The 25210-nt window shown below is 41.7% G+C and overlaps 2 protein-coding genes across 4 annotated transcripts; one reads left to right on the plus strand and one right to left on the minus strand.

Annotated features, from left to right (window-relative positions):
* Positions 1 to 5975: 5975 nt before the first annotated feature.
* CCT5 (chaperonin containing TCP1 subunit 5) lies at positions 5976 to 13987 on the minus strand. The gene is made up of 11 exons (XM_030971563.1): positions 13820 to 13987; positions 12829 to 12889; positions 12573 to 12737; positions 11883 to 12081; positions 10954 to 11146; positions 9936 to 10085; positions 9490 to 9609; positions 8906 to 9091; positions 7761 to 7898; positions 7201 to 7381; positions 5976 to 6262 (listed from the first exon to the last, which is right to left on the minus strand). The coding sequence occupies exons 1-11, from the start codon at positions 13922 to 13924 to the stop codon at positions 6135 to 6137; spliced, it is 1626 nt and encodes a 541-aa protein (XP_030827423.1). The 5' UTR covers positions 13925 to 13987; the 3' UTR covers positions 5976 to 6134.
* A 160-nt stretch (positions 13988 to 14147) lies between these two features.
* Positions 14148 to 24378, plus strand: ATPSCKMT (ATP synthase c subunit lysine N-methyltransferase). Of its 3 annotated transcripts, none has more exons than XM_030971695.1 (5): positions 14148 to 14297; positions 14747 to 15018; positions 16944 to 17081; positions 17818 to 17868; positions 22614 to 24378. In XM_030971695.1, the coding sequence occupies exons 2-5, from the start codon at positions 14752 to 14754 to the stop codon at positions 22809 to 22811; spliced, it is 654 nt and encodes a 217-aa protein (XP_030827555.1). In that variant the 5' UTR covers positions 14148 to 14297; positions 14747 to 14751; the 3' UTR covers positions 22812 to 24378. The 3 variants fall into 3 exon arrangements, with proteins under 3 accessions (XP_030827555.1, XP_030827556.1, XP_030827554.1); XM_030971696.1 differs by having other exon boundaries at positions 14197 to 14259; XM_030971694.1 differs by lacking the exon at positions 14148 to 14297 and having other exon boundaries at positions 14317 to 15018.
* The last annotated feature ends 832 nt before the right edge of the window (positions 24379 to 25210 follow it).

Raw genomic sequence — 25210 nt, forward strand, 5'->3', positions numbered from 1 at the left:
ACCATACATCACCTTCTGTCCCTCTGTGCTCACTCCCAGTCACTAGCACTTGCACTCACTTAACCTTAACTATTAGTGCTGCCCTTAAATCAAAGGCAGTGCTGGACACTTGCCTTTCCCAGCCTTTGGCCTTCTTCCAGTTACAGCGGACGCGTTAATGAGAAGACCTCATATCTAACTGTCTAGTCAAGGCACTTGCAAAATGCCAGCCAGCACAGTAGCTGGATGTGGAAAACAGAAACCAGCTAATGTCAGCTCAGAGCAAGACTCAAATTCAGAGCAGCAGAGAGCAGGGAGAATCCATGACGACTGGGGGCGAGCACATCAAGACATGGTTCAAAGGTCCTTGGAGAAGCATTATTTTCATTGGAAAAGCCAGCTAAGGATGGGGACCATCAGCTCCTGCTGGTGGGTTTTGGGTACACACACCTGGCAGCAGGCAGCTGGGGACTTAGTGGTCCACATGTGGGGGAATGGTCTGGAGATTGCAGAGGACTTCTCACTTATGAGCTGGGTGATGAGAATGGTCAGTGAGTGATGAGTACGAGCAGCTGGTAGAGAATTTCACCACGAGACAGTCCAGTTTAGAGAGTGGGAACTCAGCAATTTTAATGTTGGGCAGTTTTTTAATGATACTCTGAGAACTAGGTGCCATAAGGCACATAAATCAAATCTTGAAACTGAGACAGTGTGAGACCCTGATGCCCTGAGATCAGAGCAGCTGAGGTGACACTAGATAGTTCCCTGAGTACATGGGCTCTGTTTGTGCCAGCAGGGAAACCACTCCCTCATGATCTGGAGTGAGAAGATAAATGACTTTTTTAGGAATCAGCTTGGTTACTTGTGAGTTTTAGAGAAACAGATGATTTTCTTCACGTTATAAAAAGGCACCAGACTGCATCAGAAATTACAAAATCTTTAAATTCAAACCAGATTTTAAATTATTTGAGTTATATTTATTTTTCTTTTAAAACCAAATAATTTCAAATTAAATGTGCATTCAAGGAAATATTTTCAAGACTGTTCATTTAATATCCAACTAATCAAAATATTTAAAGAGGGAAAAACACTGCTTCACTGACATTTTTGTAAATTTTAATGAGTTAAAGTTTTATTTTTGTTATTGATCTTGTATAAGATTGACCCAAATAAAAAAGTTAATTTTTGTCACAGAAATTAGGGTATGGGCAGGATGGACTCATCCTGTAACTTTGGACTGTGGTCCAGGAAAAGAGGTACATCGAAATGTCTTAGATATACCTCTTTAAAAGTCTTAGCTTCAAAGTTCTGACATTTGCCTTGTGAGAATCAGAAACAATCTGCCAGTTCACCAGTGTTGGCCAGTTACTCCTTGCTCTTTACATCAGCTAGTTTTATGCACAGCACAAAGTTTGAAGAGCTTGTTTCAACAGTTATAATTTCACATTTTACCAAAGGTTTAACCTAATCCAATATCCTGTCTCTTAAAAAAATGTTTATGAGTACAGGGCAAGCATATAGTCACAATTCCTCCAAGACGCTTCCCAGCTTTCAGCAGATTTTGACTTAGGAGGAGTCTGTAGATAGGTGGAGACTTTAAGTGTAGCAGTCCTTAGCAGATTTTTTCCTCCCCCATGGATTTGAGAATGACACTACATATTGTAGTCCAGGGAAGGGAATATATCATCCTTGGCTGCACAGCTGGTTCATGCAGAGGAGGAACTTCCTCATTGCTGCTTTCTTTAGCCATGGTATTGGAATACTTTGAAGATGATACTGAAGTCATTATCTTTTCTTGTCAAAAACCAATGCATCTCATTACAGGCCCTACTTCATACAGAAAAAGAGAATACACACCAAGTGTTTAAAATCCTGTGTTACTCAGCTGCATGACTTTTCTGTGAGGGAGAGAGTGCTTCTGCTAATATCCCGTCCCTCAGAGCTGTTGTCTTTAGCAGTCCATGATAGCATTACTAATACTGACATTTTCCTAATTCTAATATATTTCTTTACATCCTTACTAAAGTTCCAAGTGTCTACCATTACTAAAGTTCCAAGTGTCTACCATTCCCTGTGATCAGATTGTGCTGATTTCCTTAAGGTTTCCCATTTTTCCTTTGCTTGCTCTACTTTTGCTTGAACAGACCATCTTGCTTGTACACTGCAGGAGAGCCACCCATGCCAAAGACTAACAACTCCTTCAATGGCTGTCTGAAATTCTCTTTCCAGACTTCTGGCCACTGTACTCTTCCAGAGCTCCTCGGCTTCAATGTACCCAAACAAAGAAAAGCAGAGCAGGTTCAGTCACAGTGACCAGGGTCAGTGAAAGATCACTAGGCAACTTGATAAGGCAGGACTGAGGACAAGCCAGAAAGTCAAAGCAACATCAGCATCATCAAGGCACAGGCATAGCTGAGACATAGTTCAGGCAAGGAGCAAGGGCATGGGCTGAGCTTAAATGCAGCTCTGGAGCAGAAGAGGGAGAGCTTCTCCCCAGCTTTCTCTTACCCCCAGCATTTTCCCATGTTCAGTGAGCACCCAGGCACCAGAGAGCTGGCAGAGACCTGTTTCCTCTCCATGCCTGTGCTGCTGTGAGCCAAGAGCCTCACCACAACAGAACTACTGGTCCCAAATAGCTCAGGGAGGAATTTCACAAGGCACACGTACTCCAGTGCATGTACACCAGACAGGAATCACAGCGCCCGTGTCATACAGAGCATGTACTAAAGCTTTACTCCAGAGTCATTGGAGTTTAGCAAAGTGTCTCTCTTGTGTCAGAGAGAGGAGCTGCTTATAAAGCAAACACTGTCAGCCCACTTAATTAGCTCTTTAACATGGCGAGAGATGTTCCCCAGCAGAGTTCCTGGGAAACCCTCCAAGACATGACATGGAGAGGTACTTCTGCACTGGGAGGACCAACAACGGCAGACCCAAACCTCACAACAGAATCATTGCTCCTCAGATGATGATGAGACCAGAGGGTGTAATAACCATCCCCACAGCCTAGGTCACAGCAATTTCTAATACTGTGAGGGATAGTCCTGCCATCCTACCACAGAGTAGAGCAGCTACCATGGTGCCCTCTTGTCTTACCATAAGGACATACAGCCCAGGTAGGTTCTGGAGCCATTCAAGTAAATCAGCTAAGTAGGTATCCTAATATCCAAATGTCTTGATATTAGAGGGAGAGCTAACAGACCTGCAGATTGGCAAGACCTGCTTGACTTGCTTCGTTGCTCCACTTAAGATCCTATCACTAAACTGGTCACATTGGATCATTGGGATGGGAACTGTTCCCATTATAAGGCGTCTTTTCCCACTCAGTATGCAGAAATGATCAAAAAGTGAGTTTTTTCCTCAACAGAGGAAGAATGCATTTGTATTAAAAAGTGTCTGTAGAGAAACGAGAAAATTGCTTCAGCTCTGCTTAACTCTATTCCTGAAAAAAATCCGGACTGTGATGCATCTGAAGTCAAAAGCTCAGTCATGAATGCACAGCTCCCCCAGCTGCTGCAGTGTGAGGGAGTGAGAGGAGCCTGTATGCTGTGCTGTGCTCCTGGCAGCCTTGCCTTGTGCCCTGGCAAAGACAAGTGTGTCACACAGAGGTGTGAGATCAGGAGGAAAGGAGCCCAGGCTCGGGAATGCAGCAGGAGAGCAACAGACCAGGCTGGGAAAAGGCAGCTGGTAACAGAGGAACTAAAAGTAGCAGGACACACAGGCAGGGCCAGGTTAAGAGTCCTAGGAAGATGTAAAACTTGGATCTAAAAGGACACATGGAACTTAGTCACAAAATTACCCGAAGTAACTGAGCCCTTGAGGGGAAGTTGTAAAGATTCATGTCTTATTGCTGACATGTGTGCCGTGCCAGTGATGTTGGGAAAGACCTGCTGGCTGCCTCAGCTCACTTTTAAGAAACCCAGATGCAGTCTGCTATGGCAGTGATGGGCAGATGTTGCCCTCCCGTGGTGAACCCTGCATTTTCCCAGGAGTCATGGAGCATGAACAGCAGGGCTCTGTGGACCTCATTTCCAAACATACCACCAGGCCTTTACTTGCCAGTGGTTAGAAATGGACAATGATTAATTTGAACATCAGTGTTTGCCTCCTCCAGCCTTCTTGTTAATCAGATGTTTCCTGTTTTGTTTGACCAGAGCCAGAGAGCACACAAATTACCAATATGGGTATTGCCACTGTTCTGTCAAAGCACAAGTTTAATTACTCCTGCTGTGAAAGTGTACCAGTTTGTGCTGCAGTTGTTTCATTAATTTGGTTTAATAGTTCCAGTTGTATGTTGCATGCTGTGATGAAAGCCATTTGTCCTCCAGTTGTCTATGCAGCATTGACTGATGGTGCTAATGCCATGCATTTGTTATGCTGAAGAAGTACAAACCCCTGAAAAAAATAACCACTTCTATTTCTCACAATTTTATCAAAGTTCCATTATCAAGCTCCAGATTTCCCCTACTAAGATCTAGTTGAATATTAACAAATATTTATATACAGAGCACAAAATGTTTATTTCCTAGAGCAACATCAGTAAAGCCATAGTTTCAATTTTCAAAGTAATCTGTCCTGTGTTCCTAAAGGCTTCTGTATTAAGCAGCTGTTTACAGCCAAAGCCTGTAACTGTGTAGGGCTTAGAGAGCAAAGGGGGCTTAACCATGCCAAGGGACAGAAGATGAAACACCAGTAAAATTGGAATAGCTGTTTTCTCACTTCCTTTCTATCACATGCACAATTTCACTATAAGGTGAAAGGGGTGCATTAGTACAAGTACACTGCACCCTCTTAAGTTCTAGCTAAGGCTGTTTTCCTTTTGTATTAGCAAACAAAGTAAGAGATGGCTCTACAGGAGCTCAGGTGTTTATGGGTTTTTAGTCACACTTACAACCCTGAACAGATTCAGAATGCCAGAACTTGGCAACAGTAAAACTGATCAACTGCTGTTGTCCATTGAACTGCATCTAAATGAAGCTAATTTGGGAAGAGGTAAAAGAGTAATGATGAAACACCCACTACTACTTTTTTATCAATGACAATAAAGCTTTGCATGATTTATCCTCACACAGTTATAGAAGTAAAACCAGTCCTGTAATTAGTAAACTTGTTTCTACCCTCCTTCCTCCATCCCTGGATATGTAAATGTGTTTGATGTGCAATAAGCAGGAGTACAAAGCAAATGCATGGAAATGAGACCAGTACATCTTTGGTTAACATCCGCACCTTCCCTTCTGCATACCAAGCCTGCTGCCACTCCTCCTTGGGATCTGTCAACACTCACTGAAGAGTTTTTTTGACTCAAGTGAGGTAGTCACAGCAAAAACCAATCAGAACATGACCTGCTAGCAAACACTGACTAGTAAAGAGCTTCCTCTGCCCTACGTAACACAAGTAATACTGAGTTGGTATTTGTAACACTTCCTTCGCTTTTGAAATCTTTCAAAGAAATTGCACATTAGTTCTTGTCTACCACTTGTTTCTTTCTGATTGTTTGACAGGCAAGGCACCTTACTAATCAATTTTACTGTACCGCTCTCAGATCATACTGGGGACCTTTGAGTAAGAGCACTCAACTGTGGTATAACAGATAAAGTTCTGGGAACAACCCTCACTTGGCTGAATGTGTATACCCCTGGGAAAAAGCCCTCCTTAATCCTCATAAATCCGGAAGAGGACAAGGAGAAAAAACTGAAGCAACTGGAAGCGTGGAACACAGTTCCTTTAAATCTTAAGACTGAAACTTCATACTTAACATATTTAACATATGAGAATTACTGGAGGCTAAAATAATTGGTTAATATTTAATTAATTAGTTTAAAAAGTGACAGACCTCTTAAAATGAGAATCTGTGGGCTTCTCCCATAAGGAATAATGGAAAAATTACCCATTAAGTTTTACTGCTTCATTAGTTATGTTTTCCCTATACATTGAGGAAGTATTTTCTATGAATATTTACACCTGTCTAAGAAAAGATGTAATAATACTTCTGAAACAAGTCTTGAAATCACCAGTGCTCAACTGTTTTATTTCCAACAACTAGCCATTACAGTATGCGAAACAAAAAGTGTCCAGAATAAATAGCTGAAGATGAAGCATCAGAATACTACCATCTTTGCTACTGCTGTGGCCCCTTAATGTTTCCTGCTTTTCAACCTTCACTCTTCGGATTCTCCAGGCCTACGGATATCATCGATCTTTAGGATCATTCTAACAACCTGAGTCGCCAGAGAAATCTGCTGTTTCTTACCAATCAAGGTTTCTATAACATGCTGCTGCTTCATATCTGCCAAAAGGAAGCAGAAGAATTAGACACCCTCATAAAATCTAGATACAACACTTACAGGTTAAGTGTTAGCCATAGTAAATTCAACGTAATTTCAAAGAACATTCTGAAATTACTACTCTTGGCCACTCTGGTTTACAAACATAATTTGTACAAAATACAGTTTTACATCTGGGCTCTTACCAAAGATCCTAGGACATTAAGATACAACTCTTTTCCCAACTAGGTTGTGCTTTTCAAAAAGTAATGCAGAATGGTGAAAAGCTCTATTTCCATACACATATATTAAAAGCACCCTAAAGGCTGAGCAAATGCTAAAGAAGTGAAAGGTCAAATGCCAGCAAACGGGAACACCTAATCAAAGAAGGGTTATGAATGCACAAATCACAGTTTACCACATTCTTTTTTCAAAAAAACCAACAGAATAAGTAAGAAAGTGAGAAGTGTAGATCCAGTTGAAAATAAGAGTTTATACACTGGCTTCTTAATCTTTATATATTTGCATCAGATTTATATATGCAGACATATTGTGTGAACATCATTATCTACAAATATTTCCAGCCTTTTGTTTACTTCTTCACAAGCTGTTTCTCAAAACAACTGTTTTAGGACTGCAGTGTAACCTGGATCACTAAAATTGCAGTATTTAAAGCACACCCTGCTTGCCTCATCTTAAGAGCAGCCTTCTTTCCTGAACTACAAGATCAGTCAAGATCTTCAATTAATCTTGCCACAAAACAGAGGTTTTGAGACAACTATACATTTTCCTCCCGGTAGACATAAATATGCTCTCCAAGCACATTCCCATTTAATATGCCAAGGCACAAGAGTTAGAATAACTCAAGTGATGCACTGGTTTAAAAAAAACAGTGAGCATTTTGAGCTTCTGAGAAAGAAAAGCTTTTATGCTCCTTCTTTCTCCATGCTGCAGCTCTTACCATTTGTTCCTTTCTGCAAACAGTCAATGCCCAGGGCAGGATTATTTTCTTTCACCTGCCTCGCCCGCACTTCGGTCATTGTCTGTATTGGATTCATACCACTGTTCTCTGAGAGAGCCATGGGAATCACCTCCAGGGCATCTGCAAAAGCTCTCACAGCATACTGTTCCAAAGATGGGCACTAGAGGAAAAGAAATTCAAATTCATTAGCTAATAAACTCCAATGTTAGTAAAAGCAGATTTTCATACTAGATATAAAACACATACACATAATAAGCAGATTTTATTTGGAATATAGTAACTAAACAAATACCTCTGAATAATAACTACTTGAAATTAAAAAAAAAAAATTAAACTGCTCCTAGCACAGAAGGATAAAAAGTAGTGGCAATGACTTTTTACAGAGTCAGGAAGGAAAACTTCTAACACTGGTTATCAGGGAATGTCAGAAAGCACATGTTACAGAACTTTCTGAAAAATCTTCGAAGTTCTTCTGGAATCTCTTAAGGCAGGCTCAATCCCTCATACACTAAAGAAAATGTTAACTGTTCCTTTTATACCTTATCTGCTGCCTCACTGACTGCCAAGGCACAAGATATTTCAGCTGCGCCACCACCGTACACAATCCGATTGTCACGAACGAGATTCCGGATTACACACAAGGCATCGTGAAGAGAGCGCTTCGCTTCTTCGATGATCTGCAATTACACAACAGCGTGTGTTTGATACAGTACACACATCTGAAGGCTGTGAAGATGTAGTTCCTAATACAGATGTGGAAACTGCAGATAAACTCTTATGATTTTTTCTGGCTCCAATGCAGCTCTACTATTGCTATGTTATACTACTTAAAAATATAGAATGTTAGACATCCAGTGGCAAAGAATAAAAATATGCACAATACCACACTGTTATTTGTTAAACCTGTAATTTGAAATAAGAAAAACTTACATAAAAAGGTTCTCAATCTTGCATATATACAAGACACAAAACACGGAACTTGAAATGCCAACATTATTGTCAGACTGCCGTTTCTGTCCACTTCTCATTTGAAAAGATGTAGATTTAACAAAACCGCTAACTTTTAAAACAGAATTTCTGCATTCTTACAAGAAAATTTCAGACTACAGTATGCTCTTTTTTTCCAAAGGTTTTTCATTTAAAGGAGGACTTGACCTATAGCAAATATAATTTAACACTAATAGTGCAACCAAAACCCAGTTTAAGTACATAAGCATTTAAAGAGATCTCAATTTGAGGGGAGTGGGGGATGTAGGGCGTGGGGATATACAGTTTGCAGTAGTTTGGGGGTTTTTATTTGAAATATCTTAACTGGACAAAATCAGAAGTGATACAACTAGGTCTACAATAAAACCAAATCTGCCAAAGATGCTAATATACCTTTACTCATAAAAGTGACCCTCTTGAGAGAAAAAAGCATTAAGAAAATCCACAAGTAAAAACATTTCTCTATTTATGAACTATATGGTCTTACAGAGAGAAAAGTAACGTTTTAGTTTAAAACCATAGGATGCAAATCTAACAAGTTACTTCTGACACACAGCCCTGACTGCCTACAAGCCTTACCCCTTTCCTATTTGCCCACACTGCAAGGAAAAAGTAGACAAAGTCAAGAAGAGTGTACTAATATGCTTTACAAAGAAACTACACATTCTGCAACTATGTATCAAAGCAAGCATCTCACCATTTTATTTCCTCCCCTAATGAAAATGGTCACAGCTCTGGAGTTCTGACACTGCTCGATGAGGAGCATTCTGTCCTTGGTTGTTCCAAAGGAGATCTCTCTGACGACTCCTGCAAAGCCCAGTTTCTCCGCCGTGAGCTCGCAGAAGCGCGGCACGATGCGCCCTCCTGTCGCAATGGCGATTAACTGAAGTTAAACAGCCACGAGTTACTTTAACAGGACTTCCATGTTTTTCAGAACATAAAACTAGTGGAAAAGTACCTGTCAAATGCCTACTTCAAAAGGTTATCTTCCCATCACTTTAAAGTACTTCAGCCAATGTTTTGTTTCTGCCAACGGCAGGACTAAAGCAGAAACTTTTCAAGACACCTAAAACTTTTATTAAGTAATATACATAAGCTCCAATTATAAACCATAATCTCCTCTATGGTAGGTTTTTCTCACAAATCCCCAGTGATTTTTCTCCAATACCCACCCATATACACAATTAAGCAGTGATACCCAGAAAGCCTGAACTTTTAGCTGGTACAGCCTATCACCTCATAAATGTTTTAACAGCTGGTGCAAAGCCCAGTTTTACTTACTTCTATTTCAGGTCCACCAACCCAACGAACAGCAGGCAGCTCATTCTGGAGCAGCAAGTGATTTGCCTCATCATCAAAACCCCACTGGCAAATGGCAAGGTTTGCACCAGTGTCTTTTATCTAAAAGCAACACAAATCATCAACTTTCTGATCAGAACTAACAAAGGAATGAAAAACATTCTTTGTGGTTTTAATTCTCCCAATTTTCTTAAAAGACAATTCTCAAGAAGAACCCCCTGGCACACACAGAGATCAAAATATATTTTGAACCAAGCTGGTATCTCTTTCTTACATTACATTATCTTTGATTCACAGCATTACAACTGCTTATATGTTGCTTCCCACCAGGATTAGCAGCTCATTTACAGGAACAAATCAATGCACGATGCTGTTTTTTTCTAAAGGCTATGAAAGACAAAGAAAACAGAAATAATCCCAAAGGCTACCTGCTTCACCATCTCTTCGAACTTCTCTTTTTCATATTTCTGCAGCGCCTTGTAATCATCCACAGATGTGACATCAAGCTTATGTTTGGTTTTAGGCTTAGGTGGTTCAAATGGACAAGTAAGGATGGCAATTTTAGCATCTTTTAGCTCCTGGACAATTAAAAAAAAAAAGAAAAGATGATTATGACCTCATTAACACTTTTTTCTTGTATTTGCAAAACATAAAGATGTATCTTTATAAACACAAACACATGAGCAAATATGAGGATCAACTGACTTATTCTAAAGTTAACTAAGTATAACTAAATAATTCTGTCAATTCTCAACAAACCACTTAGAACAAATTCCATAGCTCCCAGACATGGTTTAAGCCCTTAACAATCTTTACCAGTCATGCCTTTTTATAGTTTAATGCTTAAAAAACAAAAGAAAAATTCAATTAAACCATCCCTATCCACTGTGACCACTGAGAACACTATTCATCTTTGTAACAACTTTTCAACTATTACATGACCATTATTTTCCACTACAGGATAAACATGGTACCTGCTAGATGAATATTTTAGAGCAGTAGAAGCTTTCTTGAAGTACACTGCCCAAAGACTTGGAGACCTTACCTACACCAAACAAGGACAGCTTCTGGGGCGTTCCAAACAGGACAAAATGGCAATTCATAAAGATTAAGAATCTTGACACAGCATTGCACTAAGCATATCACACACCAGGGATAATTATTTCTATATAAAATAGAATCCTGCACCTGTTCTCACTGAGCAGTACAGTAATTCCTCCCTTCCACCACAATTTCTCAATATTGTTATAAATTCTAACTCGATCTCTTCCAATATGAAAAATTTCTTGCTCCTTGCCCCTTCCTCTGTTGATATATCGGTGAAAAGCCAAGCTAAACTACAAGACTATGTAAATATTAATAAAGGCTAGGGTGACACCTGAGGGAGGCTAGAAACTCTTACTTAAGCCATTACACACATGAGACACACACAAGGACATCACTTACTTTAGGCATCTGTGGATGACTGAAATCTTTATCCACAATCACTCCTTTAACCAACTGTGTATCTTCCAGTCTACCACCCACTTTGCCTTGCACTTTGATCAGTTCAAAATCAACATCTTTACGTTCCATGTCTGCTACTGTCAGTACAGCATTCACAGCAATCTCTGCCATTTGCCGGTGACAGCGGTTCACTCTAGGTTTGAACAAAACACAATCAAGTTGTACTCCACTTCCACCAAGTGGGAGAAAAATGTGATTCTATCAATCATTCCAACAGCAAGAAGTACCACTACAGCAGTCAGCTTTTGCACAGTGTATTAAAAGAGGGGGTCCTGCTTGTTTGTTCACAGAAACAGAAGGTGCTGGCTATGGCAGAAAACTGAACATACAGTGTGGTTGGTGTGAGGAACCTCTGTCAATGGAGTCTCAACACAGACTTGGAACAAGTCAGGAGAACTTGCTACTAAAGAACATTCAAGAAACAGAAACCACGTGTAAGACAACTCTGCAAGGGAAGCCCTTCTAATGTCTGAATTTATACATTTATACACAGAACCCAAAAAGGAAAAAGAACTTCTGGAACCATCTTAAGTTAATTTTTTTTTAGCAGCAAAAAACCCAAAAGATAACATATTATTATTTTAAACAGATTTACATTACTTTTGGAACCTGCTAAAATGCAGAAACTGGAACTAACAGGTTAGAATGAAATTGATGCTGCAGCTATTTAACTTCATGGAATTGACTCTGATTCACAATTTCTTACCCTGAGACAGGAGTCCATGGAGGAATTAGCCACAACAAAACACAGAGGAGCCTACAGCAGCACTCCAATAACACAAACAAAACACCAGGATTTCTCCTTTCCACACAGAGGGTTTTCAATGGAAGGGTAAATATTAATACAATATTTAGTTTTTGAGACTTACACTTTAGAGCCCAGAGTTGTCTTTGCTGTCTGGATCAGAGGCTCAATGTTCTGTGGATCAACTGGGAAGCTGTCACTGATTTTGTCCAGATGCTCAATAGCAATGCGTGCTGCCTGCTCATAACCATCTGCTATTCTGATTGGGTGGATGCCTCGGTCCAGCAGCTGCTCAGCCTGTTCCAGCAATGCCCCAGCCAGAACTATTAAAAAAAAAAAAGTTTTATTATTGACTGGAGCATAATTTTAAGTACATTAACAACACATTAAAAAGCACATTTTCTGATTTTTCTGCAATATTTCAAGAGTTCAAGGTCTCCTAAATAACAAAAAACCATGTAAACCCCTACTTGATTTGCTTAGCAAGAAAACCACTTTATGTTAAGACCAAAATGAAGTACAGGCATCAAGGCAGGACAGGGCGACTACAGAAGACAATTATGCAAAAAATTTTGAAAGTATCAAAGGGGCTCTCAGCGCTACCTTAAAATGTAACCAAATTTTAAAAAGACACAAAAGACTTCTCCCTGATTAGAAGACTTCTCATACAAGAACTGACAGGAATACTGCAACAATAAATACTCCAAAGAAGTGCCACAGAAAAGCTACTGTTATTTCTCACAATTTTTTTAATAGCTGAAGCAGCTTGATTTTAAATTTGAAAAAGGAAGCTAAATTTAAAACACTTTCTTACCAACGACTCCAGTAGTTCCATCCCCAATCTCATCATCTTGAGATTTAGCCAGTTCCACCATAAGTTTGGCTATCTGGTGATCCACATCCATCATATTCAGGATGGTAGCACCATCATTTGTCACTGTCACCTCACCATCCTTGTCCACCATCATTTTATCCAAGCCTAAAAAACATGTTTAAAGGATGGAGTAAAATTTTGAAAATTCCCCACAACAAATACTAAGAGAGAACGACTAAAATATTTTCATTGTTACCATTGGGCCCAAGGGACGTTCTCAGAGTACTTGCTACAGCCTTTGCTGCCATTATGTGAGACTGTAAAACAAAGGATAACAAAGCCAGAAGTTAAATCACTATCATGCATTCCAAAATCACAATATTAAGCTAAGGAAAAAACAGTGAGTAGTGCAAATGTGATTTAACTGACAATAACTATGAAAAAGAATCAGAAAGTGTGTATTGGTCTTATGGCAGAAACTTTTCCTATGCTTTTTCTTGTATTGCTTCTGCTGGCTCTGCTAAAGCATGCAAAAGCAGAGCAGCCAAATGACAGCCAGCCATAACGCACAAAGCCAGGAGCAACAGAAGCCGGCAACGCTAAGAAGAGAAGGCAGTGCAATGGCGGTGCAATTTTACCATCACAGAATCATCACAAGATGGTATGGCTTGGAAGGGACCTTGAAGATCACCCAGATCCCACTGCCCGTCAGAGGCAGGAACACCTTCCACTAGACCAGGCTGCTCAGCGCCCCCCATACACTTCCCTGAGCACTGCCAGGACTGGGGCATCCAGAACCTCTCTCTTCCAGGGTCCGCTCCCATATTCCGTCGGGTTTTGTGCCACCCGCACTCAGCTCTGGCCTTCCTTCGGCGGCCGAGCTTCAGGCTCCCTAAAGGAGGGGGCCACTGGGGAGCTGGGCAGGAGCCACGGGGGTGACGGCCCCAAAGGCCCCGCAGCCGGGAGGCGGATCCACGCCGTGCCGCGGATTCCCAGCCCCGGGGCCATGCCTTCTCTCTTCCTCCATCTCTGTCACGCTTACGGGCCTAGTCCAGGCTCCATCCTCTGGGCCCTGCGCCTCGGGCGGGGCTGGCGCTGAGCGCGGTAGCGCCTCGCCCCAGGGGCTCCATCCTCTCGCCGCCCGCGGCAGCATGGCGCGGTACAGCACGGTACAACACAGCACGGCATGGCACGGCCCAGCCAGCGCGGGCCTGCGGGCGGCCCCGGCGGCCGCCCCGCTCTCTCACCTTGAGCGCCTCCAGCCCCATGAGGCGCGTCTTGCGCTCCTGGTCCTTGAGGATGAGGAAGGGCCGCCCATACTCATCAAACGCCAGAGTCCCCATGGCCGACATGGCTGCACTGCCCGCTCCGACCGCCGCCACCCGCGCGCACCGCCCGGAAGCCGCCGCGCCTGCCGCGACACCGCGCACCGCCCCGCGCCTGCGCGGCCGCTACAGCCGCGCCTTATTTCGCGGGCGGGAGCTTTGTGGCGCCCCAGAGGAGCCTTCTGGAAGCCGCCCGGCGCCGGGGGAGGAGCGCGGTGGGGGCGGCCGCACGCCCCGGCTCACGGGGGCGGGGAGGGAAGGAAGGATAGAAGGGTGTACCGAGGGCGGGCGTCGGGTGAGGTGGCAGCGGGCTGCGCCGGCTGACGCGAGGGCGGAGAAGAGAAGACACACGCGGTGGAAAAGTGTGCGCGGCGCTTCTCTCCAGAGCGCCTTAGGAAAGGTTTCGGTCCCCTACCCCTTTGTAGAAAAGTGGTACTGCCCTTCTCGATAAGTGTTGCAGGCCGAGCCTGAGCCTGGGTTGGTCATTTGCGAGTTGGGCTGTGTGCGTTGGGGCTGTCGCTGTGTCCCAGGGAAAAGTTCCTCTGCAAAGGAGGAGCAGTAACTCCGGGACATGTTCCCGAGGCAGGGAAGGTCCCTGCCTGCGCCGTCCTTGAGCTGCTCGGGGCGCGCTGCCGCCCGCCCGTGAGCGGAGGGCCGGGGGTTTAAATGGGAACCGCATTCCTGGCCCCTCGTGCCTCTGCTTTCCGGCAGCTGTAGCGTTTCCTTGGCATCGGCTGAAGTGTAGGGTGTGTTTTTTCCATCTCTTACGTCGTAGCTCTTTGCTACAAGATAATGAATTGTCTCAAATGAGTGAAAACACTGTCTGTCTGTCCGTCCGTCCGTCCCCAGGCGCGATGTGCCCGGCGCTGGCGAAGGAGGCCCCGCAGGAGGAGGGCGAGGGCGGCTCCCGGAGGAGCGGCTGGGGCCTGCTGGTCACGGCCGGTGTGGGGGGGACCTTGGTGGCTCTCTATGCTGTGGCCACCCCCTTCGTGACCCCGGCCCTGAGGAAGGTGTGCCTGCCCTTCGTTCCTGCCACCGCCACTCAGATCCAGAATGTGCTGAAAATGTTGGAAAACAGAAGTGGCTCCCTAGTTGACATTGGTAGCGGGGATGGCCGCATTGTAAGTTATGGATGTTGCCTTCTTTTTAGATCACCTCTTAAAAAAGTGCCAAAGTGCTGGGGCTGCGTTTTCTCACACTTAAAAATATCTTGTCTTTGGCATCCTGTGGTTGTGTCTGAGTCTTACGGGCAAGATCAAAGCTGAGAAAGGGTTTACATTCAGTTTTGATGAGTAATAAATAGTTTTTGCTGCAGTCTTACCTGTAGCTTGACCAAGGTAGTGGACAAAATGTCATTGTGGTGACTGGAGGGAGTAACAGTGCACTCACTTGAAGAGATGCTATCAGAGTCTTGGTACTGATTGACGAAGAGCTGTGATTCCACAAAAGGTGTGTAACTGCAGCAAGTGAGGCTGTAAGATGTTTAATGTATCAAGGTGATAGAAGTGCAAAAAAAATGGGCAATAAGCGATGGTTTGTAAAAATAAAAATCCTGGTGTGGTTAGAACTGTAGTCTTCAAACCTTCGTTTGAAGCACTGCTGGCTTCCCCACTTCCCGATGCATGTGGTGAAACTAGAATAAACACCAAGAGAAATAGGAGAATCTTGAAAGAAAAAGTGATACTGTGTTTCCAGGGTACTGCTTGAGCCCCAGTTTATGAAATGTGGTGAGGATATAGCAGAAAATTGTGTGGTTTGGTTTTTCTTTTGTTGCTGTGATGTTTTGTGTGCTTTTTCATAACTATCTGCTTCAAGTCAGTGTTAGCAACAGGGTGGTAGTTTTTGATGGAAACACACGAGTTCTTGAATGCTACCTTTGTCCATGTTTTATGTGAATGAGTCAACTATTTGTCCATGTAAAAAAAATTGATTTGGAACCCCAAGTCTGTGAAGATTGCTTAAATTGTGCCTGGGTAGGAAAAACACCAAAAAAAAACTTAGGCAGGAGATAACTGCAGTTTCTGATGCCCTCTCTGTTCATCATTGTGGCTGCTGACTCTCATCAGAGGTATTTAATTTCAATAGGTACTGTGTCAATAATTCTGATACATTATATAGGTGCCTAAATGGAGACTGAAGACTATTTGGGAAGCCAGGTGCCTAAAAATGAATGCTTGGTGCTTCCTTGACGCATCTGTCCTGAAAAAATGTCTGTTCAGATGCTTTGAATTATTTAGCACTTACTCAGGTGTAATCGGTGGATAAATATGAAGACATTCACCACATTTCCAAGTGTGGTAAAAATGTCAGATTCTTTTGGGGAATTTGCAAGTGCTCTGTGTGTGATGGAAGATGCATTATTTTAACAGTGTGAAATATATAGTCCAGGTAGAGCTGAGAAGTTCTGTTAGCAAATGTGTACTTTTGGATTTCACCTTGCTTGTTTTGTAATTCATAATTCATCAGGCCATTGCTGATTAGAAGTTCGCAGTAGCCTTTTAAATTTTGTCTTAAACCTTTATTCTAGAAATTGGTGGTTTTTTGTTTTTTTTCCTCAATGTAGATCAAGATTGCTTTCACACTCTTTCTGTTGGTATGCCATTTTGGCCCTGATTCAGGGGCTGCTGAAGTGCCTATCCCTCACTGCTTTTCAAATAAGTGGTCTAATTTTGAGCATTTTTGCTTGTGAATTGCACTGTTCTCTCTGTGATCAATGTTGGTTCTCTTTAATTCCAAGACACTCTAGTGAATGTGTTAAGTTAAACTTTTATATGGATCATAGATGTACTGCAAGCTCACAGCTTTGCCCTGTGAATGTTTGTTTTCATTTTGTTTGCCTGGCTATATTTCAGTCAGGACTAGTAATAATAGTAAAATGTAGATTTGAGGTTTTTGTTCACTATACAGCTGATCTGTTGGGCATTAAACCCAGGGTGACTTAGGAAAGTGCTTTCCTTTGATTTATATTTTAAATAAAACTGTGTGCTTCTCTTTAGGTGAATGGACTTTTATGTTTCAAAGTGAAGATTTATTTTCTTCCTTGTAGGTGATAGCAGCTGCAAAAAAGGGATTCCAGGCTGTTGGTTATGAATTGAATCCCTGGCTAGTCTGGTACTCCAGATATCGTGCCTGGAGAGATGGAGTACATCAGAACACCAAATTTTATATTTCAGATTTATGGAAGGTAAGTAGTGAATTATGTAAGAATGGATCTGGGATGATTGAGAGATTTTATGAGTTTGGAAATGCTTTCCCGAAAAAGCTGAAATACTGTCTGACCACAAGGTACTGGGCTTTGAGCAGAGTTCTTGTGCTGGCAATCTGGTTTCTTTTGGCTCAGCATGCTATTCTGCTGCTTTTGGGCTTTATTCAAGTGCTTCCTTTATCAGCAGAGGCTCCTTGAGCAAGCCTGGGCCTGATTAATTATGTGGGATGGTTTTTTTTTGGCTGTGGGGGTGTTTGTGTTCAGAGAGGAACATAGGAGAACTTCATGGCACTGAGTGGAAGAACTCAGTCATTAGAATGCCTAGGAAGTTTTCATAGCTAGCTAACATTTAACAAAAGAAGGGGCAAACTTAACGCATACATGATTTTATCATATACAGGAGTTGTGAAAATAACTCTTTAGTATTAGTAAAGTCATGTAGGTGTTTTCTGAATTAATGCTTTCTGTGCTTCTAGAACTGCTATTGCATATCCTTGGCCAGACAGTAGAAGTTTTTTGCAGTTCAGCAGTATAATGTTTTCTTTATGTGGAAATTTTTGTGATGAAAAGTTGGTAAGGGATCTCCTTACATATTTTTGGTCTAAATCTCTGTTGAAAGAAGTGCAGCTAGAGGGATTAGGAGGAAAGAGTGGTGAGAATTTCTCTAACTATAAATGCCATTTTCAATAAGATTTCTTCTCAAATTTTATTTTAGGTTTCTTTTTCCCATTATAGAAATGTTGTTGTTTTTGGAGTACCTCAAATGGTAAGCTTACTATTTATTTTTTATTATATTATTGTATTTTATTTATTACACTGTTTAATTATTTGTTACAATGTTTATTATTTTAATGCCAAGGCATTCAGTTTTAATCCGTTAATCTGCAAAATTAATTAACTTGCAGGTGGTCAAAGGCAGTCAGTAATAATCATAGAATCATAGATTATTAGGGGTTGGAACGGACCTTAAACATCATCAAGTCCAAGCCCCCTGTGCATGGCATATGTCTCAGTAGACCAGGTTGCTCACGGCCTTATCCAGACTGGCTTTGAACACTGCCAGGGTTGGGGCATCCAGAAACTCCCTGGGCAACTTGTTCCAGTGTCTCACCACCCTCACAGTAAAGAATTTCTTCCTAATGTCTAACTGAAATTTCCCTTTTCAGTTTTTTTCCATTCTCAATTGTCCTATCTCTACAGTTCCTGATGAAGCGACCCTCTCCAGCTTCATCAGGAGATTCCTCTCTGTAGGCTCCCTTCTGATATTGGAAAGTTGCTATAAGGTCTGCGTGCAACCTTCTCTTCTCTAGTTCCAACCCCCTGCCATGAGCAGGGACACTTTTGACTAGACCAGGTTCCTCAGCGCTCCATCCAACCTTGTTTGAACGACTCCATGGCTGGGACATCCACAACTTCTCTGGGCAACCTAGAAGAAGGTTCCATTGCCTCACCGCCCTCATGTGAAGAATTTCTTCCTAATACCAATCAAAACCTACTCTCATTCAGTTTGAAGCCCTTCCCCCTTGTCCTGTCACTGCCTGTGCCTGTGGAAGGTCCCTCTCCATCTTGTAGGCTCCCTTCAGGTACTGGGAGGCTGCAGTTAGGTTCCCCTGAAGCCATCTCTTTTCCAGGCCGAGCAAACCCAATTTTGTCATCCTGTACTTCTGTATTGCTTCTTCCTTTGCTAAGGCAGATGTGAGACGAGTGAGTGAAGAGCTTTATGTGATGCCATAGCATACAGCATACACTGAAAACATTTCTGCAGCAGTAACAGGAGGCATAATAAACCTTCCTATTCTGTGGTTTTTGTTTGTTTGTTTGTTTGTTTTTCCAACGGCACCAGAAGTAATCCTCTGCTTCAGATTCCAATTGTAACCCGTGTTGGAAACTGAAGCGGGTAAAGGTGGGATATTAGTGAGCTCCGGGATGTTCCTCATGCTGCCAGCCCTGGGTGTTACGTGCTGAGTTCCGGCAGGGGGCACTGGAAACGTTCGGAATTGCGGTCAGGAATTCTCCTGTTGCACCGAGGGGGAAAAGTCCTGGTGAGGAAAGCTGGCTCAGTAAACTAGGAATAAACAAATGCCCTGGGAAAATGTGAATAAACTCAGCAGAAATACTGAGTTAACTTTTAAATGGAATAAAGTGGGATGCATTAGTAACAGCTATGATAGAAAGGGTAGCTGTAGGGCTCAGAATAACTTTTGTAGATCCAGTAAATACCAGGTTAAATTCTTCCAGCAAAAGTACTGTCATAAATGCAACAGATGCAAACATATGAACCTCTGTGTTTGCTGAGCATTTGTTTCCTTATGATCCCCTTTGAATTTACTTTGGAAATTGTTAATGCTCAGCCTCCTGAATGACTAAATTAATTTCCTAGAAACCTTAATGCATTTCTTCTTTTTTACTGAGAAACAATAGATCTCTTTAGCTTTTTTAATAATGCTGGCCTGACTTGATGCTTTCACACAGTGCTTTTATTTCATATCCGAGATTAGCTTTAAAAACCTGAATTTATTGATCTTCAGGGAAGACTAAGACCTCTCTTGTTCTTGCAGGCATCTGGGGGGAAGGTGTGTTTGTTTCTGAGTTATTGCAGAGAGAGACTTGTTCAGGGTAGGATGATGGAATTCTTGCCAGGTGTTCATGTTTGCAGCTCCTGTGTGTTTTAACTGATTACATACTGTACAAAAGGTTTACTAAACTATGTATCCATGTTGACACACCAAAAAATTCCCTCAAACCCTGGCTTCACATAAAATACAGTATGATTGTAGCTCCTAATGTAACTGATATATTTAGCTTAAGAACTAGTTTTACTGGTTCAAGGATATAATTCTTTTTGGCCAAACTTAGCTGACCTATTAATTGTGTTTTCTAATTTGTGCTAATAGGGATATGCAGTGTCACTAATTTTCATGATTGCTTCTAAAATTATTATATGTCTATATTTATATTTTCTGTAAAATTTTTTTTTCTGGTGTCTCAACTCAGTTTTAGATAACAAAGTGGGCTTATTTTTCTAGTTTGTTGAAGGTGCTAGTAGGCTTATTTTTCTAGTTGTTTCAGGCAGCAAAAATGTTAAAAAGCATTTGCAGTGTGGATGAAATCAGAGCCTTAAAAATATATGGAGGTAACTCTTTGGTACATTGGATCTATGACTGTAATTTTCCTAAAATATTCCATTGTTAGCTTGAATGTAGCTATAATAGGATATTACATCAAAGGCACACCCTGAATGTATGGGATAGTGAAAGCTCATTGCCGCCTTTAGGAAATAGCTTTACTTTAGTCAGTCTTATTTTCTATAATGTTCTTTTGGCTTTTGTTTCTTTCATCTTGTTTGTGAAATTTTGTGTATTTTTATCTTTGTGACTTAAACTCAGCTCAATTTAATAACTACTGCCCTTTTAATTTTTTTAATGTTTAAGCTTTATATCATGATAACCAAATTAAATAGTGTTTTACATGTAACAGAAGTAGCCTGTTAAAATTACTCATTCAGATATATACAATATGTAAGAATAAAAGGAACTCCAAATGGATGTGCCCTGCTGATCTGCTTAAACATACCATCAAACTTTTCCAAAGGACAAAAGTGGCTAAATCTGTTAGGTTTTTCTTTTTTTCCTAGAACATAATCACTATCTGGGATGGAAAAAAATTTCTTTAAAGTCTATGTGTGTTAATTTATTTCTCGCTTAATCCATGGCAGATTTTGCAAAGCACTCATTAGAAAAAGAGCATCTGACTGGTCAGGGTGTAGTGATATTTCCCCTGACTTCCATATGCTCTCAATTTTTGTGAATGGAGGAAAGCTGGACTGTAGGTATTCAACCAGGGAGAGTTGGTATGTGACATGGTTCCCCTCAGCATCCTGCTCTCTCCGTGGGATAGGGATGGATTTGGTGGATGGACTGTTCAGTGGATAAGGAGTTGTCTGGATAGCTGCATTCATAGGGTAGGGGTCAATGTCTCAATGTCCAGATGAAGATCAGCTGGGGTCTGTATTTGAGCAGTCCTGCTGAATATCTTCATTGATAGCATAAAACAGTGGAGTTGAGTGCCCTCTTAGAAAAGTTTGCAGATGACACTGAGTGGTGCAGTTAACATGCCTGAAGGACAGGATGCCATCCAGAGGGACCTGGACAAGAAAGTAGGCCCATGGGAATATTGCGAGGTTTAACAAGACCAAGTGCAAGGTGCTGCACCTGGCTCAGGGTAGCTCTAAGTACCAGCACAGGCTGGGGAATGAACAGATCAGAGCAGCCCTGCTGAGAAGGACTTGGGAGGTGGTGGTGCATGAGAGGCTGGACAGGGCCCAGCCATGGGCACTCACAGCCCAGAAAGCCAAACATGTCCTAGGCTGCATCCAAAGCAGTGTGGCCAGCAGGGGAGGGAGGGGATTCTGCCCCCTTCTCTGCTCTGGTGGGACCTCATTTGGAGTGCTGCATCCAGCTCTGGGCACCCCATCACAAGAGGGATGTGGACCTGTTGGAGTGGGTTCAGAGGAGCTCCTTTCCTGGAGGCAGGCTGAGAGAATTGGGGTTATTCACCCTGGAGAAGACTTGACTCTGGGGAAACCTTATTATGGTCTTTTAGTACTTAAAATCTTGTAAACGAGATGGGGACAGACTTTTTAGTGGGACCTGTAGGGACAGGACAAGGGGTAACAGTTTTAAACTAAAAGAAAGCAGATTCATATTAGATATAAATAAGAAAAATTTTACGAATACCATGGTGGAACACTGGAATGGGTTGCTCGGGGAGGCAGTAGATGGGGACTGGATGGGGCTCTGAGCAACCTGATCTAGTTTAAGATGTCCCAGCCCCGGGGCTGGGGTGTTCAACTAGACTACCTTTAAAAATCCCATAAAATCCAAACCATTCCATGATTCTACATCCTCTTTCATGGAATGCTGCTGAAGGGATTCGCATGCCTATGTTAATAAGGTGTGGATTTGACTAAGCTCAATTTCAGTATTATTTAACATAACATATTATTTTACCATAGACTGACAGCAGAATGTTTGCTTTGGGTTGTTGTCTGTGTGATGTTTTGAATGTCCCAGGATTGGTCTTGGGGTTAGACTGTAAATTTTGAGCCTTTGAGTATCACACAATAGCTCATGAACCTTGGGGTGTCATAAATAGCATCAGTTCAGGGGGCTGAACTTTCATTCCCTCAGAGAAGAGTCCCACTGAAGAGAATAGTTAATTGGAGCATGCAAAGTCTTTTCCCAGCAGTTTTAGTTGTGGGTTTTTTTTTTTTTAAATGGAATAATTTATATGTTTTGATTTAATTTGAATTTGAAAATAACTATTTTTTCTGGTTTTCGATATTCTTTGTCAAGGCATCACAGCCAAAATGTCTATCATGAATACTTTCCTAAGATTAAAAAAAAAAAAGTTACTCAAATCTTTGATTTCCTTTGAACACCTGAATTAGATTCTAAAGAGAATGCTCCTGTTTTTTACTGTTTCTGAGAGGTTTTTCTTGTAACTCAACAGATGCCACAGCTGGAGAAGAAGCTAGAAGAAGAACTTGAATGTAATGCCAGGATCATTGCCTGTCGCTTTCCTTTCCCTTGCTGGATTCCAGATCATACTACTGGAGAGGGAATAGACACTGTGTGGGCCTATGATTTGAAACATTCTAGAGCATGTGAAACAAAAAGCTTGGAAATTACACCAAAGACAGAATCTTAAACATTGAATTTGATTTCTTACAGAAATTTTTAGCTTTGACTGGACCTGTTGAAGATAAGATTAACATGGAGAGAGCCGTGGCATATGAAGATGTGTATTCACTATAAGAACTGAAGTACAGTGGCTATCTGAAAGCACAAAAAGGTTCCTGAAAGGTGTAGTGAATGGTTTAATATGATGTCCTGGTTTAACTCCATCTAACAGTGGAGTACCACACAGATGTTCACTCACCCCAGTCCACAGACTCCCCCAGTGGGATGGGAAAGAAAACTGAAAAAAAGGTCATACCCATGGCCATGGACTGAGATAGGAATAGTTTAATAATTGAAATAAATTTACTAATAATAACAACAACAACAACAACAACACGAGACAAGTAAAACCCAAGAAAGATAAGTGATGCACAATACCCTTGCTCAGCACCCACTGATGGATGCCCAGCCCATCCCAGAGCAGCAACTGCCAACTCTCCCCAGTTTATATACTGGGCGTGGTGTTCTGTGGTGTGGAATATTTCTTTGGCCAGTTCAGCTCAGCTGTCCTGGCCACGCTTCCTCCTGGCTTCTTGTGCACCTCCTTGTTGGCAGAACATGAGAAACTAAAAAGTCCTTGGCTTGGAGTAAGCACTGCTGAGCATGAACTAAACCATTAGTGTATTAATCAGGATTAGTCTTTTCTACCACAGTGCTGTACCAGCTAACAGGAAGAAAATCAACTCCCAGCTGAAAGTTGTTAGTCAAAATTATGAAAAAGTTTTTACAGAAGAGGAAAACTTCAATATAGAAAAGGGTTTAGAGCACCATTCACTACAGTTAAGGGGAATATATGAATAAGTTCAAATACTCAAGTTTGTGAACTTAATATATATTTTCTTTCTGACCCTACAGAACATTTGGTATTGGTGTTGGAATGATGTGCAATGTCTTCTCAAATGAGCTGTATTTCAAAAATGTCTGAATTTTGTATGCCAAGTACACAGTGCTGCATACACAAAACTGGTCCAGATGGAGTATGATGATGACACCAATGTTTTGCACCACAGCCTTGAATGTGTACTTTTGAAAGTTGAGTATGACAAAATGGGCAAATATAATAAGTTGTTTGTTCATTAACACAAGTGCTGCCTCTGATTATATAAATGGTTTTTTATTTAACTTGTGTTCTGTTTTAGCATCTGCTGGAAAATAAACTCCAAGTAAGCCACTCCCCTTCTCCTTTACCTCTTTCAGTAAGGGAGGGGCAAAAGCAGAACTTGTGGGTTAAGGTAGCAATTTACTGAAAGCACAAAGCAAGAATAAGACATGGCATAGTAACAACAGCAATATTAATAGTAAAGGATACAAAAAGAAGGTATTTTAGTGACAAAAACAAGTGTTCACCACTGGGAACAAGAATAATGGTGGATGCTTCCAGTAGATTGTGTCCTCGGACCAAAGGCAGCATAATAGCTGGGCAGGCAAAACAGCCAACTCGCAGTGGAGCACCAGGGTTTTCCTTTGGAAACCATGCCCTCCACCGATGGCATCGCATGGTACAGAGTAACAAGTTGGTCGTGGTGCTAAGCTCTGCCCCCTTTCTGCAAGCAGGACAACTTGTTACAGGAACAGGATGCATGCTCTGACTGAGCTCTTACTGGTGTAGGCTGTTGCAGATGACCATAAATTTTCTTAATCTTTCTGATTTTGGAAGGGTTTCAAAAGTCATTTACTTCTCAGTGAAGTGCCACCATTTCTGTCTGCTCAAACTTTAGATAAAGATTTGGATGAGAGTTGTTCACTTGAATACTTGAAGGCTATCTCTGATTGCAGGGCTAGTTGTTCTGGCTAGTTTGGTTAAATCTGATTCAACTTCATTTAATTGATAGTGAGATGAGAAGGAAAGTTTTGAATCAGACTTGTTTTCCCTTCTATTTTTCCATGCATCTGAGATCTCAGAAACTCATAGTATCACTGTGTGGCTTTTCCTTGTAAATGAAGCAAGTTCTCCCTGTCCTTTTGCTGATACTGGTTTGAAGTGGGGGTACTGTCACTGCATTGGTGTTTTCATTTTCTGCCATAGTTACAACACCTTTCTGTTGTATAATGGTCTGCTTCCTTGTTCTATTTATCTGGTTCTCAGGTAGTTTTACTGTTTTCACTCATTAGCAATTAGTCAAAGCTCCTAGTCAGCCTCCCCTGGCCCCAGTTAGAGTACAACCTGTTTGTAAAGCAGTAACTATGTAAGTTTGTCAGATCTTTGCATATATATTACCCATGGAATGAAGCTGAAACAGGCTGGGCAATTGTCACCTGACTTCAAGGCAGTCATTACCGCAACTAAAATTAGCTCAGTCCAAGTGAAGTGCTGAGACCCTAGAATTTGAGGTAAAAACAAAGTCTGACATTTTATCAGGTGTTGGC

The sequence above is a fragment of the Camarhynchus parvulus genome, chromosome 2 (genome assembly GCF_901933205.1).
Source record: "Camarhynchus parvulus chromosome 2, STF_HiC, whole genome shotgun sequence".
Taxonomy (NCBI): Eukaryota; Metazoa; Chordata; class Aves; order Passeriformes; family Thraupidae; genus Camarhynchus; species Camarhynchus parvulus.